The sequence below is a fragment of the Dothidotthia symphoricarpi genome, assembly GCF_010015815.1.
Source record: "Dothidotthia symphoricarpi CBS 119687 unplaced genomic scaffold P153scaffold_2, whole genome shotgun sequence".
NCBI lineage: Eukaryota > Fungi > Ascomycota > Dothideomycetes > Pleosporales > Dothidotthiaceae > Dothidotthia > Dothidotthia symphoricarpi.
The window spans coordinates 262,505-279,940 of NW_022985009.1; the positions used below are offsets into that span (position 1 = coordinate 262,505).

At 48.7% G+C, this 17,436-nt stretch overlaps 7 protein-coding genes across 7 annotated transcripts; 4 read left to right on the forward strand and 3 right to left on the reverse strand.

Annotated features, from left to right (window-relative positions):
• Positions 1-2,612: 2,612 nt before the first annotated feature.
• P153DRAFT_380940 (uncharacterized protein) lies at positions 2,613-4,330 on the forward strand (the record flags this gene model as incomplete). Its single annotated transcript, XM_033669989.1, has 2 exons — positions 2,613-4,042; positions 4,099-4,330. 2 exons carry the CDS (start codon positions 2,613-2,615, stop codon positions 4,328-4,330), a joined length of 1,662 nt encoding a protein of 553 aa, XP_033528145.1.
• A 474-nt stretch (positions 4,331-4,804) lies between these two features.
• P153DRAFT_392413 (uncharacterized protein) lies at positions 4,805-5,913 on the forward strand (the record flags this gene model as incomplete). Its single annotated transcript, XM_033671147.1, has 1 exon — positions 4,805-5,913. The coding sequence occupies one exon, from the start codon at positions 4,805-4,807 to the stop codon at positions 5,852-5,854; it is 1,050 nt and encodes a 349-aa protein (XP_033528146.1). The 3' UTR covers positions 5,855-5,913.
• A 162-nt stretch (positions 5,914-6,075) lies between these two features.
• On the reverse strand, positions 6,076-6,640 carry P153DRAFT_362829 (CMD-domain-containing protein). Its single transcript, XM_033667226.1, has one exon. The coding sequence runs from the start codon at positions 6,470-6,472 to the stop codon at positions 6,080-6,082; it is 393 nt and encodes a 130-aa protein (XP_033528147.1). The 5' UTR covers positions 6,473-6,640; the 3' UTR covers positions 6,076-6,079.
• Positions 6,641-6,829: 189 nt separating this feature from the next.
• P153DRAFT_392415 (uncharacterized protein) lies at positions 6,830-7,850 on the reverse strand (the record flags this gene model as incomplete). The annotated part of the gene is made up of 2 exons (XM_033671148.1): positions 6,830-7,588; positions 7,641-7,850. 2 exons carry the CDS (start codon positions 7,848-7,850, stop codon positions 6,830-6,832), a joined length of 969 nt encoding a protein of 322 aa, XP_033528148.1.
• Positions 7,851-8,235: 385 nt separating this feature from the next.
• P153DRAFT_281096 (Metallo-hydrolase/oxidoreductase) lies at positions 8,236-9,268 on the forward strand (the record flags this gene model as incomplete). The annotated part of the gene is made up of 2 exons (XM_033663125.1): positions 8,236-8,616; positions 8,672-9,268. The coding sequence occupies 2 exons, from the start codon at positions 8,236-8,238 to the stop codon at positions 9,266-9,268; spliced, it is 978 nt and encodes a 325-aa protein (XP_033528149.1).
• A 46-nt stretch (positions 9,269-9,314) lies between these two features.
• On the reverse strand, positions 9,315-11,672 carry P153DRAFT_380945 (uncharacterized protein; the record flags this gene model as incomplete). The annotated part of the gene is made up of 5 exons (XM_033669990.1): positions 9,315-9,729; positions 9,781-9,883; positions 9,942-10,094; positions 10,179-11,111; positions 11,195-11,672. The coding sequence occupies 5 exons, from the start codon at positions 11,670-11,672 to the stop codon at positions 9,315-9,317; spliced, it is 2,082 nt and encodes a 693-aa protein (XP_033528150.1).
• Positions 11,673-12,536: 864 nt separating this feature from the next.
• P153DRAFT_427689 (uncharacterized protein) lies at positions 12,537-17,395 on the forward strand (the record flags this gene model as incomplete). Its single annotated transcript, XM_033672677.1, has 8 exons — positions 12,537-12,842; positions 12,900-13,152; positions 13,208-13,640; positions 13,700-14,969; positions 15,016-15,894; positions 15,953-16,642; positions 16,708-17,059; positions 17,116-17,395. The coding sequence occupies 8 exons, from the start codon at positions 12,537-12,539 to the stop codon at positions 17,196-17,198; spliced, it is 4,266 nt and encodes a 1,421-aa protein (XP_033528151.1). The 3' UTR covers positions 17,199-17,395.
• Between the last annotated feature and the right edge of the window lie 41 nt (positions 17,396-17,436).

Below are 17,436 nucleotides of genomic sequence, written 5' to 3' on the forward strand. Positions count from 1 at the left end.
GGCAACCAAGTTCATTGTTTGCTGAGTGCATTTTCTCCACCTCGCGGCAGAATCACTGCTGTCGGTCATGATCGGCCTGAGAAGGAAACAGGGGCCAGCAAAGGCCCATCGGTAAGAAGATCACTTGTGTGACGATGGGATCTCGAAAGCAGGGCTCCCTAAGCAGCCACGATGCCGCGCATTGCGAACATGCTTTTTTGTTCTCTGTCTGCGAAACACGCGGATTCTGGAACAGAGGGTGCAATCCTCCGCACGAGTACGACGAGATGACTCCTCAAATCTTGTTCGTGTCGACATCTTATTCGACCGGAGCAGGGCGTGCGTGCCTGCATACGTGAGCGGTCAAGCCCGACTGCGTGTCTACGTGCAGTTGGCAGGTCCTAAAGTGATACACTCCCCTGCGATGCGCTTTCCATGATTGCGAGACTTCCAGCTTCATCCTCGATCGTGTCGATCATGCAGATTACCAATTTCTAAATGTTGATCCAGATCGCACATGGCATCCTGGCAACTCATCCTCGTCGTCTACCCCTACTGAAGGATTCAGTGACTGATCACATCCAGGTCGCTTACCCCTGATGGAGAATTCACTTAGGGATCATCGCGAGTCAGGTACCCCAGTCTGCGACACAAAATTAACCCACAGGCTAAGAACGTCGCACAAATACGATCAAATCTTAACCACACTCTTGGAATCCCGATCTCAGTTTAGTGGCGTTTGCATATATTGCGTCACGTCGGCGAAGAGCTGTTGGTGGGGGGACGTCTCTGTCGGGATTTGTCCACACCGAGCAAGTATTACTAACATGGGATTTGGTGTCACCATGTCTGAGAAGTTCCGCACTGACTCCGGAATAGGTTGCCGGAGTGGCTTTATGCCCCGTCGGTGAGAACTATTGAAGAAGCTCGATGAGCAAACAAATCATAAGTGCCACATCCGTGCGAGCGGATCAGCCCTATTTTCCTCAACTCAGGTGCTCGTGGATGAGGAAGAAGATCTCCTCTTTGAGGGTGGAGATGAAGGGGTAGGTTTTACGATGTTCTTCCTTCCGATCGTATAGTCGTCGCTGAAGCTCCTGGCGAGTACGATTGACCCTCGAGAATTAATCGTTCGAGGAGTTACACGACTTGTTATAGTAATCATCGGGTTTGCTTGGCAGTGATGAAGATTTAGGTGCGACCAAGAACAGAGTTCATCTTCAATCGTGGTTCTGGTGAAGCAAACGGCGAAGTCACACGCACAGACACCTCAGAAGTCCACAAGAATATAGAACTATTTATTCCCTAGGATAGTTAGCGTCTCAACGCTGGCATCAACAAAGGACAGAGCATCTCGAGAAACAAAAACTAGGAATAAGAAAAGTGTCCATCACATTGAGACTGTGTAATAGGCCCTCTTCGAAATTAGACAGTTCCTTTTTCCGGTAAAGCTATCCGACACGCAAAGTTTGGTTCGGCCAATCTGTGGCTTCGCCAAGAGACGCCGGATACTTCCATATCTTCGCTTCAAATCTTTTCTGAAGGCGTAATCACACGATCTCTCCTTTCAAAGATCGAATATCAGACCGCTGCCGTTGTCATGGTTTAACGATACTAGCCTGATTGATGCTCTATAGCAAAGACGGAGAGGAGAGCGGCAGGTAACTGAGACATGCCTTGGAGAGTTTGAGAACTGTGTGGTCCTGAGTATGAGCAGGTCATGGCCGCGGGTCTAGTAGCGGGACGCGCCGCTAGGTTAGCATGTGTCAGGTATGAGTTGGTCAGATGGATCTCTGATAACTTTATCGTGAATGACCTGTCCGAGGCGAGACACGCTACAATCAAGCACTGATCCGATCTCGACAACTCATAGATTCAACTGGTTTCTCTGTTCCTTATATTCAAGCGGGGTAATTCGAACAGTCCGGCGATTATTCGTACTTCATTACGGCGAAGAATGTATAAGGTATAGTGTAGGTAGCTAAATCATCTTCGAGATCATGCAACAATATCATGGCACAAAACATAGGTTTAGTCCTATTCGCCTAACTCCTTTATAACGAGGAGACTGTCTAGGTTCATGGGAACGCCCTTAGCCAAGAGCGTTATTTCGTATTGCAATGTAGACTAATAATCGTTCTACGTATTGTCAATTTGGATACGAAGAGCGTGGACTTGCTTCCTCGTTATAGTGTATTAGCTTGGAGCCTCATCGCTGAACATCATCCTAGGTAAAGGAATGTGACCAAAAAACAAACACGATGAAGGAGGTTTTTTACCGTCATGTTCGCAGTAAAGCATGTCCTGCGCTCCTTTTCCTGTCACTACCATTACACAGCTGCTCTGTTTCGCAAAACTCCGACAACGGCCGACACTTCGAGGAATCAAAACGACTATCTTCCACTTGGACTTTTTCTCGTTGGACATCAGGATAATCGTGGCAGTGAGATTGACAAGCTCGAAAGATCCTTGAGGAGGTCTGGCACAGACAACTGTAAGCTCTTTCGTTTTTGCGCTCAAGTTCTGTCTCATCTACCTGTATCGAAAAGACATCATCGCCAACTGGAATTGAGAAATTTTTCTCATCTTAGACTTGGGGTCAGCTGTACACCTCCAACAGTTCAAAGCTGACCATGTCCTTGCAGCACAACAGAAGCATAGCAGAGCGCCGACACGATCGCAGCGAGGCGGAATCCAAAATCATGCATTCGGCACGATCACAACGCGTCTTGTTACATAGCCGTGCATCTGAACCAGTAAACATGGATATGAAAGCTCTCCGGCAACTTTCGCAAGACACGTCGCTTCGTCGCCAATCCGCCAAAACAGTTTCACACCGTCGCGATGCTTCGTCTCTTGACTCTAGCCTGTCAGACATGTCATATCGTTCTTCCCGCGATGATCTTGTCAATCGGTACTCTGGCTCGTCTGGATCGGTTGCGTTCGCTTCCGCAACCCGAAAGGATAACGAGGCACGTAGCATTGATCTAGACAGGATAGAACGTTCGCACGAGTACGCCGCGACACCTTCACGCTTGCGTCCTACATCTTGCGACACACTGGAAGCGTCTGGAAAAATCACTGCTTTGCCCCGAGTTAGTTTATCGTTTGTCATGGCCTCTCGGCCAACATCTTCATCATCTTCAGAATGTGCAGAAAAGAACGGGAAGCTGTCTCAAAACATGATAGACTTCCATACAGTCCAAGAAGTCAATCACTCAGCAGACACCGTCGAGGCTTTGGCAGCCGGAACCAAGTCCCAATCGGACAAGAAAATGCCAGTGCGACCATCTACAATCGACGGAAACGATATTTCTGGAGACTTTGAGCAGTTTGAGCGAAACACTGCGCCAGTGTTAATCACTGAATGTAAGTTTATGCCCGTATGTAGTCGAAGTGAGGATCGCTCAGCGCAGTTATCTCTACCCCGAACCAAGAAAGAGACAGCGCCCAAAAGCGTTCCTCGCGTTCGTTTTAACTCGTTCATCGAGATATGGCAGAACAACCAGTTGACGACGATTTGTCCAGCACAGCCTCGTAGAATGAGATCAATGCGTCCAACGCTCATCACCATCGATATACAACAACAACCTCTCGCGATGGAAAAATTGATGGCATGGTTTCCCCATGCTGCCGAGGAACACGCCGCGAAAGCGAGACGCGAAGAACGACGCGCAGAGATTTGTGCAGAAACTCGCGCAAGGCGCCGTGCTGAGGCAATGGAGCTGTTGCAATCCAAGGGCCCAGTTACACCCCCGTTCAAGCGGTCAGCCCTCGACAACTTCCCCAGTCCCCCTCAATCACCGAGCCCGCGCCGTGTTGTCAACTCGCCACGTCCTAGACTTCAACAGGTGCATTCGCCGTGCCCTACGTGTCTACCCAGCGGAAGGTGTCTTGCCGGCAGAAAGTGCTCAAATCATGAATCTCCACCGAGACAAACACAAAGCACTGCTAATTCTTATTCCCTTACACCGACTAAGAAGCCCGTCACTCGCATCCATCTTCAAAATCAGACAACATCAGAAAATGGCAAAACAGATTCTCAATGGGATCGTGATATGGCGTAAGTACAAGTACAGTGGTATCAAGACTGCAACGACAGAACTAATGATTCAATAGTACGCAACTCGGTCTTGGTGTTTCATTAGCGACACTTGAGTCTGCAGAAGCTCAGAGACACGACGGACTTATTGCGACGTCCAAGACGCACGGCAGTGTGCGGTTAACAGGTATTATTGGTGGTAATGATGAGAATGAGAGCTCGGATAGAGAGCTCCAGAAGAAGAGAACATTCGCCTCGCTCCGTGGATTCAAGGCTTGGTTTGGGGAGTCGAGCGTGAAGTCGAAGTGAATGGACAAACTGAAAGTTTTCCCACGGATGTATGCTCCGATACCGGTGGACAATTGCTTGCGGCGTTGAGAACGTTTGAGTTTGTGCATGGAACTGGTGTCGCGGATGTTTGGGTGAGAGCAAAACACGGTGTTGAGGCGTATGAAAGGTATCGTGGAAAATATGTGTATCACTGTAAGCAGTTATACTCGGTTAGTCTAGTAATCAATAGTTTGTAATTTTTATCAAAGTTCATCGTCGTGTATAGAAAAAGCTCATGGATAGAATTGCCATCGGTTCCAGCCACTGTCACCAGACTTGCACTCAACTACCAGCGGTCCAAACTCCTGCTAAAATCAGAGACGCCTAGCAGTTGTTTCGAGCACTAACTAGCCGTGACCCGAATCTTGTTGTTTCCAGCAAACCTGCATGTTGCCTATAATACAGGGCGCAGATCGTCTCCTAATTTCCCAATACCAAACCTTGTTGCCTTCGATGTCTTATTCACCGGCAAAGCGCCGCAACTCGTGGCCGCTCAACGACCTTGAGAAGAAGTATGATGAGCTTTTGGACGAGTACCACAAGCAGCAACCTCAGATCTCAGCACTGAGTGCAGACAAAGTCGTCCTTCGCAACGAAAACCTTGATCTTGCGATCAGGAACGGCGAGCTCAAATCGCAGACCATCAAACAGCAGATACAGATACTGGAGCTGAGTGGGAAGGACGACGATATTGAAGATCTTCGAAACACCGTCCTCAACTACCGGGCTGAATTGGAGGAAGTGAAGCAGCAGTCGATGTTCCTGCATGACAGAGGTGGAGAGCAAGACCAGGCGGTTATCATTCAAGATCTTATGGTGGAAGTTGAAACCCTGCGAGCGCAGTTGGATAGTGTTGCGTCGATTGATAGCTATGTCGAGCAGATCGCGATGATGCAAGAGCATACCGAGAATCTCGAAGCAAAGCTCGCCGTAGCCTCCAGCCAGCTAGCGAACAAGGACCCTGACACATCCCCATCACACCATGTCACATCTCTCACGCCAAAAGTTGCGGAAATGCCGGATGAAGTGGACCAAACCGACGACACATCCACAGAAGGTTCCAAGAAAAAGTCCGAAAAGTACTCTCTCATGCTGGAGATGGATCTAAAGCAACAGATGGAGGCGTACACCACGCTCTGGCACAAATTCGAAAGGTCAGAAGAGAAATTACAGCATTGCGGCGAGCAACGACAAACGCTGGAGAATAAGGCTAGGAATTTAAGGAACTTCAACGAGCATCTCCAGAACCGGCTTCAGGATATGGATGCAGAAAAACAAGGAGACTGCAAAGGTAAATGCAAAGACTTGGAGGAGAAGCTACGGAGACTGCTGAACTGTTTCGGGATGCATCGAAGAGCCGAGAAAGAGATGATTGACGAGGTTATGCACGAGTTTACGGGAGACTTGGATGGCGGTGGTGATGATTACGATGATGAGTCTGTAGTGGTTGATTGTGAGAGTTGCGATGGTGAGGAGGGCGGACAGAAGAGGAGAGGCGATTGATTGTATCCGCGCGGTCAGATTGAAATTGATAGATAGCTTGAATTAGAGGATTTGACCTGTAACTACGTTTGAAGGATGACATGATGAGGGAATCTTGATTCAAGATCTCTACTTTGTTGGCGTGTCGAAGAGGTTGGTGTTAGCCTTTCAGACGATGCTCGGGCCATGTCGCGTCACGTCTCGCGTCTCGTCGCGTCCCATTCCTGCGCATCACCGTCCATCGTTCTATGTTTTGCCGCTCTTGTTCCCCAGCTCGCGAGGCATTTCACCCTTCTCTGCCATGTCGTTGAGCACTTTCTCTGCCGTCTTCATGGCGTCGACGCCCGCAGGCACGCCACAATATGTGGTGGCATGAATAATGGCTTCGCGAATTTCCAATTCGGATAGGCCGTTGTTTCTCGCGCCCCGAACGTGGACGGCCAGCTCAGGAGCACGATTGAGAGCCATCAGCATGCCGATGTTGATCAGACTGCGTTGCTGCTTGCTAAGACCTGGTCTTGTCCATGCGTATCCCCAGCACCACTCTGTAACAAGCTCTTGGCCCGCCCGTGAGAATTCTGTTGAGCCGTTCTCCAATGCTCGGTTGACGTATTCGTCCCCTACAACGCTTCTTCGCATTTCCAGACCTTGCTCGAACAATTGCTTATGGAGCTCATCGTATTTTGGATCTGTTGACATGCTGGGCGTATGGCGTCGAGTACGAGCGCTTGGAACAATTGTTGACTGAAAAGCTTAACAAGTTTCGAGCGTTGAAAACTAAACAATAGCTAAATATTTCTAAAGAATCGCTGGTTGAAAAAGGGAAATTGCTTCATTTATACACAGAACTTCCCCTCTATCGATGACCGAGTTTAGGTACCCCACCTTTCACCGTTGATGCACGATTGCATCATTAGCATTCACGACACTTGCAGGAACCGGAACTCGCAGAAATGGTATCGCTTGGCTCAGACTGCAAAAAGAGATGGCCTTTGATTAAGATTCATGTTTTGACTGCCAGTTCTCTTGCCCTCCAAGATAACGGTATACAACCCTAGAGTCTAGGTCTTTACACCGCGGATCCTTTGCAGCACCATCATAGGTCTGGAGACCGACGTCGCCAAGTACGTTTTTTGCGCCCACACGATTTGCCATATCTACCGCAAGCCCAAAATCCTTACGCATCAATTGCACCTTGAATCCCTGTTTGTATCCTCCTGTCGATGGTGCCTCAGAATACACACCAGGCACTGGACAAAACTTGTCGCAGATAGTGTTCTGTGCAGTTCCAGCAGCATACACTCTCGCGAGTGTCCGAGGGTCTAGCCCAGATCGCATGCCCATGTCAAATGCTTCCGAGCAAGCTATCGCTATCACGCCAGATAGGTAGTTGTTTGACAACTTCGCAGCAAGACCGAGTGAGGGGCCGCCACAAGGTATGATTTGTTTGCCCATGAGCCCCATTAGCTTTGTCAGTCGTTCGAGGTTCGGGTCTGACTCTGAGCATCCCAGAAAGATTGCAATTGTGCCCTTGATAGCGCCGACTACTCCTCCACTAACAGGCGAATCATAGAATGAAGCTGTAGGAAAGTTTTCCGCTATGTGGTTCTTGACTGCCAGGCTCGTCGCTGTGTCTATTGTCGAGCAGTCAATGAGCAGCTTATTCGAAATATCCGTACTGCAAACACCATTCTTAGGATCCAGGTAGACTGAGCGGACGTGCGAACCCTCGGGAACCATTGTTATTACCGTGTCCTGTCTTGTCTTTAGTTCCTATTTACGTTCGATTCAACCGGAACTCGCATACCACTTTGTCCGCTACATCTCTTGCACTCATCGCCTTGGATACCTTGTCTGGATAGTCGGCGCACAACTCGTCCACTGCCTGTTCCAACACGTCGAATATCCATATGTGCGATTCTCGCGGCAGCTTGTTTGCTAAATGCGCAAGCATCGGCCTGCCCATGGCGCCCAGACCGATGAAGCCCACCGTTTTGAACTCGGATAGATCAATCATCTTGTTCCTGGTAGAAAATCTGGGTAAGTGTATACTACTAATATATCATTACAGGTTGAATTTGGTGGACAAAAGGTAATTTCAAGGTCTGAGTTGATGGAGTAGAGCTACAAACTACACCTTTCCGATGCATGACGTCGAGTGAGCCGCAGCCGATGAGGCGGGGTAAAGACCATCCACACACCTAGAAATTGACAGTGTGATACTGAAAGAAAGGTAACTTGACTGCAATTATTAGGTTGGTTACCACATAGATCTCGTTGCGCAAAATCACCATACTTCGTATTCTGGTCTGAGACAGCTCTCATCATGGTGAAAGCCCATACAGATGCTGAGTCTCACTAACACTGACTACGAACTTCGATATACCCGTTTGTGGGCTGCCATGTCTTCCGAGACTCGATTTCATCAGGGCGTGGCCCCGTCTCTGCGCGTAGGGGATGCTCGTGCTACTGTCTCAGTACACGCTCTTTCCTGCGGTCACTTCACCCTCCCAGAGTACCAGTTCGTCCATCCTATCTCACGAGACGCACGCAAAACCGTACCATCCCTTGCGTTCCTCATTCAGCATCGAGACCAAAACACCGACAAACTGACACGGATTGTCTTCGATCTCGGGTTGCGGAGGGACGTGAAAAGATACGCAGCCCCAATACAGAGACACATCGAAACGCGACAGCCTATGATTACTGATCCAGATGTCACTAAGAGCCTGGCACAGGGTGGACTGAAACCTGAGGATATCGATTACGTGATATACTCACATGTGGGTTAGCTGATTTAGTTCCCGTGTTTTGTGATGCTGACCGGACGATGATCAGGTACACTGGGATCACATCGGCGAGCCGCGCGCCTTTCCCACCTCGACTTTCGTCGTTGGACATGGCTCACGTGCATTACTGAGTAGTACGCCCTCTTCACTTCGTGGTGGGCATTCATTCTTCGAGTTCGATCTTCTACCTGAAAATCGGACTGTAGAGCTATCCAACCCTTCTATCCATGGTTCGAAGAAACATAAAGCGCCTGGCGTTCTTGAACTCGACGGGCCGTGGCAAGCATGTGGGAGCCTCCCACACACCCTTGATGTCTTCAACGATGGATCGCTGTTGATCGTTGATGCACCTGGACATCTTCCAGGTCATATCAATTTGCTAGCATGGGTTTCGCCGGACCACCGGATTTGTCTAGCCGGAGATGCCTTCCATGACAAGCGGTTGATGACTGGCGAGAAGGTGATTGGCGAATGGGATGATGCGCATGGACGTGTATGCTGTATTCATGCAGATCGAAGAAAAGCCGAGCAAACTATCGACAGGATCAGAACACTTGAGAAAGAGGGAGTGGAAATCATCTTCGCGCATGATGTTGAGTGGGAGAACGAGCTATGTAACCAGACACGATTCTTTGGTGCTGCGTAGGTTCTCTCTGTTACACAAGAAGACCAACGCGAACCAAGTTTGTGTTCTACCTCGTCGGAGTGAGGGTCTGATAATCAACCGTTGAGTAAACGTTGCCTTCCTCATCGCAATCCAGGCCCTTGAATTGAAGAACGTTACCAGCCGGCATGATGACCGCATTCTTAATGCTTTTGAGTACATTTTCGACCGCGTTTTCAATTTCAAGATTTTGGTTCCCGTACCAATCTTTCGCAATCTCCAAAAGTTCATTTGGCATATCCCGTTCCTTAGCTACATCAAATTTCTGTGAGTACAGGTTGAAGCCGTCACCGGAAAAGTTCTTCCAGGGCTCTGAAGAGTCATTAGTGCAATCAATGACTTTTGCTGGGGCGGTTTTGCCGGGGAAAGTAGTGCGATCGTTATCTTTGCTCATGCTCCAGATACCGCCTTGACCAGGTGAAAGCGTGTAACCGATCTTGAAGCTACTCGTCGATTAATGAATTTCGTGGGGCTGGTTCGATATGCGTGCTTACTTTGATCGGTAGAATGCCTTGATCATGGTTGTGTATTCCTTGTTGTCGCTATCACCTACACCAATGAGATTTCTGATCGGGCTCTCGCCAAAGAGGAACCCAACTGAAAGAATGTGATCAGGTGTGCTCTAGAACCACAATTAAGATGGAAAAGTACTTACGAAAAGTCGTTTTCTGCAGGGACAGCTGCAGATCGAACTCATTCCAAACTCGCAGGTCTAGATAAAGACTACGCCGCAGGTCCGACTCTTGCCGTTGCTCGGGAGTGTACGAAAGGAAGTCAGATGTGTATCTGACTGTGGCTCTGCTGGTACCTTTTGAGTCGTCAGGAATACGACTTGGCTAGTAATGATGAAACGTCTGGGCTGCATTTCTGGAAGGAAAATGTACGAGCCTACCCGTGTAACTTCGCTTGATGCTAAGATCTTTTTCACCGACACTAAAGTCAGGTAACATGACGCCAGTCACAACACCTCCGTACTCGAGACCCTTCATTACTTCTCGAACGCTAGAGTTCTGCAATGGCTTCCGCCACGGGCTCGAAGTGGGTGACGCCAACCCCGACAGCATTGGCTTAAATGCGTCGCTATATTTGGAGTCATCAGCGACAAACGGCTGAGCTACCGTCTCTGTCAACCATCGCTTGCAGAATATGTCTCTTGAGAAGCCCATGATACCGTCGTGACCGCCTTGTTTGCCCTTGGAACTACCCATCAAGCCTCCACGGATGGAAAGTTTCTGGAAAAATGTCTCCGGGAACTTGACTGTACCGATGTCAATGGATCCTGCATCTGAGCTCTCATCTTCGCGATGTGTAAACATGCAGAAGTTCAATGTCCCAGCTGTGTACTTGTTTCCGGGAGAAGCTGTGGTGGTACAATCAACTTTACGAGGGATAAAGTACCGCGGCGTTTTGGTAGGATCGGCGTTCATGTTCAGGTCCTTAAGTTTTGGTATCTCTTGTCGAATGCTGTATCCCAAGACGAACGGATTGTTGGCTGTTGGTAAATGTGACACGTCTTTGCCGTTCTTAATTGCTGCTTCGCGCATATTCTTGAAGTGATCTACAACCATAGTCTTTGCCGTTGCGATTGAAAACTGCATCTGAGCAGTACTGAGCTTTTTTGGCCATTCATATCCATCAGGAGTTTTAATATCAAATGAGTTCGTCATCTGTACTGCTTGCATCATGCAGAATATGGAGGATGCCGTGAAGACGCTGACGTCAACCTCGTTCTGAGGTTCTGTATCAAACCTCTTCTTGAGTTTGTTGATGGTTTCGTTCGGAAGCTGCACTTGTTGTTCCTGATCCTCAGCGGGGCCAACGAGATCTAGAGATGATTGTCAGTTCTCGATAGCCTAGCAGTTCCAAGTGCAGTATCGCCTCGAGCCTGGTCGACAATATTGGACTGACCTGCCATGACATCGTCAATGTCTTTGATAGCAATGCTGCATTCCCAACTGAATGTCCAGCCATTTATGTTTAGTCTGTTAATGCTCGCTTGACGTTTCTCAACAACTAAATGCTGCAGAAAGCTGTCCTTCTTATCAGTCTCAGACACAGACTCATCGTGCTCAAAAGTGAGAGACACGATAGCCACCCCACTTTTTTCCGGGTGGATAGTCACCACGGGGCACTTGATATGTCCGTCTATTCCTTGTAGTTCTTGCTCGTCTTCTACTCCATCTTCTTTGATCAGAACCTTGAAATCGTGATTGATGTAATGGCTTGGACGCGGTAGCGCTACCTGGTCTCCAGGCTCAAAATCGGGCGGCAGGAGGTCTTCGGGCAACTCTTTCCGGTACAACTCTTCAAATTGTGCATTGATTGCCTCATTTGATATGGCGAGAACAATGTCGTAGTTCGCAAGCGCGTTGATGTTGCTGGCCATGGTATCGTGTCACTATGCAGAGATCAGTGCTGGCAGGAGAGAAATGGAAGCCGAGGCGGTGATCTCCTTTGTCCTAACTATTGCTGCCACTGCCCTCTCTACCAGGCTAACTTAAGCAGGAGACCGCATACAACGTACGGTGGGTGTATTTTCAATGTGGAGCCTGCATATGCAAGCCAGCAGCCACAGCCAAGATTGCTTGCGGCCAAATCAACCTGCTTACGTTACTGCATGTAACGAATAAGAGGTGCAGCGTCTAGCCACCCCCTCTCAGATCCACATTGAAAATACACCCACCGTACGTTGTATATCACGATGCAGGGAGCCAATCACTCGTCTGTATACCTTGACGAGCTGAGACAGGGATCATCATCCTTCCATTTGTATCTTGGGCGTTGTCTTGCATGGCTTGGTTGTATGAGTGGATGGTAGCCCATGTAGCCCCTCATTGCATCATTGCATGGTCTGTGCACAGACGTCCTAACTTCGCGTTTCGCACCACCCCACACTGTTGGCTCAGCTGAAAGATGCTTTTGGCCATCACTATGGCCTCCGATCTTGGATAGGTGTTCTGATCGTTCTCAAAGATACCCTTCCCCTGCATAGTCCGATCAAGAACTAGAACTTCATGCATAAAGCGTCGCTTAAGCTTCATGTTTAGATAAGGGCTGAAAGTCGTGCTAATACTTGCTTGTGAACATCGTGTGCCTCGATGGCTAGACTTTCAGTTCCCTATTCATCTTCTGATTGTAGCGCCGAGAAGCGTCCCTATTCTTCGCTTGAGACGATATTCCGAGTCACCCAGTTGGCACTAAGGTGTATCTCACATTGTTATCGTCGATTTGACTCAGAATAAGAACGGCCATGCCGACCGTTTCGTCCAACGAGAAACTCAGCACACCATCAGTCTATCCAACGAAAGCCCCATTCCCAACGATCATCGTCCCTGATACAACCAGTGGAATTCCAGACAATGAAGATGGGTTACGGCTAGAGCCTCACGCGAGCGAGAAAGTTCAGGTGGAAGTCTGCTCCGAACTAGCATTCTTCAATCAACCCTTCGATATCTTCAACAATGCCGGACCATCGTGTAAAGAAACTCAACAAAAGCTGGCACTGATACATGATAAGAACGGACAGCCCATGGTGTTTGCAGTTTCGAATACTGGAGTAAGGTCGACTGTAGCATATCCATCTTCAGTGTAGTCTTGCTGAAATCATTCACAGCGCCTACACGTTGTGTTTCACGTTAATAATGCTATAGCTGGCTGGCAGACCTCGGATATCACGCCTACACAGAATGATGATAGCTCAAAGGTAGATGCTTTCGATACCCTGGAACTAGGTGATAAAATACATATCGTGGTTAGCCTTGAATCGGACAAGCACTCGAACATCTCGCAAACGGTGTGGCATGCTACATTTGAGAAGCCAAATCTGGTCGTAGATGACGATTTAGCTGATGTTGCGGGGCTTCCTGGTGAGATTGTCTTGTCACATTCTGCTCAGCTTTCGAAAATTGACCACCATTTCAGATCTGCAGTGGAACGAGATCAACAATGGAATAGGCGACAAGAACATCACTTCCGTTCTTTGTTGTCCTTCCGTTTCCTCTTTGGCCGGGTTTTACATATGCGCTGGGACTCAAACGTACGGCAAGTCTGCTGCAACACATTACATACTAGACCCTGCTCTTGGCCCGAATGCAACATGGCGCGATATCGTTATGTCGGGTTCCGCGGATAGTTTGCTAGCTCTCCAGCCAGTATGTACTGGAAGCTTCCGAGACAAAACAAGTCGCGAAGTTGGCGTAGCATCAGTGTATCGTCAGACCGACGGGAACGAACAGCAGGTTTGTAGTGTCGAAGTTCTAGATGAGACATCGGCCCAGAGAGTGAAAACTAGGGTGCTACAGACAGGTCGGTTAGGAAGTATTAGCAGTCTCTTCTCAAGTGTTAATCCTTGGGGGTGAGTCGCACTTGTGTTGTCCATCCAAGAAGTGTACACTAAGCTTACATGCTGTCTAGTTTGACCGACATCCTGGTCGCCGGTGAATTTGGAATCGGCTATTTTGAATCATCAGCTTTAGAGCGTATGCTTGGCGATCCGATTCTTCCAGATATCGCTTTCAAACAGGTAGTCTGTTCTGAAGTCTACAAGGATCTTTTCTGTCATCTTACGGTATTCGCCATATCGGATCACAACGAGCTGTATTTCATCGAGGGGAAGAGGTCCAAAGACAGAAAAGTCACGTTTCAGACACCGTCTGGTTTACCGATACGACAAGGCGTTACAATGATGTCTCCACAGTACAACGCGAAGTCTAACGCCAGTGAGCTGTTGTATGTCAGCGACAATGGCTCCAATGGTCTGCGGCATCTAGTTCGCGACCCTGTTTCGACACTGTGGACAGAGGATAGCCTTCAAATCAAGGTACCACCCGGTACTCCATCAACCCTGACCAAGGTTCCAGTTTACATGACATCCATATCACTGTCAAATGAAAACGGAGTGCCTGTACCTCAGGGCTACTCTGTGAACGTTACCTGCGAGCCTCATATGCACGTAAACTGCAATGGCCGTTCTTTCTTGTTGAACGGCAAACCGACCAAGATTACTACCCTGGACGCGTCGGGCCAGATCGACCTGACACTACCCGTCGACCCGTTGATGGGATCCTGTACTATCAAAGTCGAATTGTTCGAGTTCAAGTCCAAATCATCAGCATCCGACATCATTTGTATCAACCCAGCACAACGAGTCATTGACGGCCTAAGCTCGGTGAAGTCAGAGAACGATCTACGAAACGCTCGTGGCCCTAACGGAGAGGTCATATTTGAAGATGAGTCCAAAATCACTGAGAGTGGCACTTTGCTAACACAGTTTGGACCAATGGCACGGAAGCTGGGTGATGAAGACCCCACCTCTGCCTCCTCAGGCGAAGACGATACAAGTACTCTGTCATGGAGCAAGGAAGAGGCTGCAGTGTATCGCGACCCTGATGCCAACTGGTTTGACAAAGCAAGCGCTACAGCAGGTCGACTTTTAGGCGATGCCATCGAGTACCTAAAGATCGCAGTGAAGACGACTGTCAAATTCGCCGTGAAGACCATCGGCAAAGTTGTTATGTTTGGGCTGCGTATCGCTGGAAAGGTTCTCTCGTTTGCTGTGAAAACGGTTGCGGTACTACTCAAAGCAGTATGCGGTATACTAAACTTCATGGGTATCAGCACAGCAGGATTGACGAAGTGGTTGGCTGTTGCGTTCAGTACTGAGAATGCCAAGAAAACACAAGAGGTATGTTTCATTTGTGACAGTCATGACAACATACCAACATGTACAGGTTTTGAAAGAATCGTTCAGCACGGTCCTCGACGTCATGCAAAGCTTCTTGGTCAAGAACAAATGGCGTGTAGCAGAGTGGATGGAAGACATCGAAGACACATGCAAGACAGTCATTCCGGATTCGCGACCACCGGCCAACGATGAGTCAAATCGAAAACCCAGCCTGATATCGAGGATCCTCAACAATCCTGTCATCAAAGCTCTTATGAAGTTCAATCCAATGTCTTGGGTCCTTGAGGCCATGGCGGAAGGCATTGAGGAGATGTTAGGCGACAAGCTCGTGATTCCATCCCTCGATTCTGTTTTTGCGCCATTCAAGTCTTTGCTCGGGGACCTTACTGACGATTTCGCTGGGCTTTTGGAACGACTGTTTGATGCGATCTGGAGCGAACTGAAAAACCTCATCGCACATCCAAGCAAAGTCATTGAAATTCTCATCCGCGTCTTGGGAGACGTCTTTTACACTGCCTTCGACACAGTAAAAGTCTTCATTCTGGCGTGTTATGATGCTTTTCTTGCTGCAATCCAGGCTTCCAGGGATCTGCTCACAGCCAAATGGGTGATTCCAGGCTTGACAGACGAGTGGGAGGAAAGCAAAGGACAAGACTTCAACCTCTTGAACTGTGGGACATATCTGCTTGCTCAGATCATGAATGTGACGCACTTGTTCTCGAGTAGTAAGGCAGAGTTGCCTTTTGACGGCCTGAAGGTTCCCAAAGCCAGTTCGATACCAATACCGATGATCGAAACAGAGAAGCTAAAGGAACTCGCGAGTCGGCCACCTGGACCACACGACCTCGTTGTTATGATGGCTTCAGGAACGACAGCATCGCCTCAAACGCCTGAAGAGATCAAGGCAGAGAGGGAGGCTCGGTTGGTAAGCGATTCCAAAATAAAATTCTACACATAAATGGTCACTAACAACATACTTGCAGAAGGACAGACAGTGGTGTGATTTATGGAACAACGTCAGCACTGTTCTGAGGTTCCTCGGCGGAGCATTCGACGCATATATTACAGGGACTGAAATAAGAAAAGTGAGAGACTCCAACAGCATGAGTGGAAACGGTGGGCGAGTCCCTATCATAGGAAAGGGAGTAAACCCGCCACCTGTGGCAAAGAAGACTGGATGGACACTCAGTAACAAGGCAAAGATCGTGCCTGCATCCAAGGGCAATATTGAGCTCACGACTATATTCCACGGGCCGCCACATGTGCAGCCAGCTGGAACACACAAGATCAAACAAGCCGCAGGGGATTTAGGCCCAGAACCAGAATTGGAAGCAGACCTCGAACCTGATCCATCTCCATTGATTCAAAAAGAAGCCCCTGGACCTGATCGATCTCCACCGATTCAAAAAGAAGCCCCTGGACCTGATCCATCTCTACCGATTCAAAAAGAAGCCCCTGGACCTGTAAATTCCGGGGAAAGCAAGGAGCCAGCAGTCAAGCCAGGAAGCGCTGCTTCGCCAATCAAAGACACACACCAGGATGCTATGGTGGAATCGGTTAAGAAGATCAGCAAAATCTGGGAGGTGTCCGCCATTGTTGTCAATTTTGCTGGTCTTGGATTCTCCGTCACCACGGCTGTGATGAAATCTAGCCTTCCCGAGGCCAAGGATAACGTAGGTCTACTGTGGAGTACTTCACATATTGAGGGCCTGCTAGTGAACGATGCTGACACTGCCAGATTGAACGGCGGTTTCGTTATGCCAATCTTGGCCTTCAGCTTGGTGGTTGTATCTGCACCACAATTGGCATGTGTACTGACATGAAACGGGTGTCGCAAGGTGGTGGGATAGCTCTCCAGATAGGTGCTGTGCTCGAGTGGGTTGGAACGATTTGGCAACGGAATAACGATCTTCCCGAAGGGTCTACAGCCCTAGATTTAGCCAAGTCGATCTCGGGAATTGAGTATGCTGATATGGCGGGTTGTGGGTTTGGCTTGATCGCAGCTGCGATCAGTTGGAAGCCAAGCCGGAAGTACTACGCAGTGCTCTTTAGCGTGTTGGATCTTACGTCTGCGGGTTCTGTATTCGTTGGTAAGTAGCTATCTGCTAGTCTCATCTTTGTGCAGACGCTGACTCTTCCCCTCCAGTCGGATTCATCAATCTTGAGGAAAATGCCGAAACAGCTGAGCTTGCATGGGAAGAGAAGCAGAAGAGGAACAAAGAAGACTAATACGATAGGCCCTGAGGTCCAGCGTTGATTTTAGAATTAGCGACCTGGATACCAACTGATAGGTAGCCTGTGGAACAGCAGTGTCATCATATCCACAAACAACATACATGCTACAAGAACAACTTCAAAGCCCTTTACGCTATGAAGTCCTCTAGTAAACCCTAGAACTGCAACCTCTTAGTCAAGTAAAACTTTACCCAACAAAAAGAACACTGGACTTCTCTACCTCCAAGCCCCC

Excerpts from the sequence above, each read along its gene's own strand:
- P153DRAFT_362829 (XM_033667226.1), bottom strand. The coding sequence starts at position 6,472 with ATGCGAAGAAGCGTTGTAGGGGACGAATACGTCAACCGAGCATTGGAG.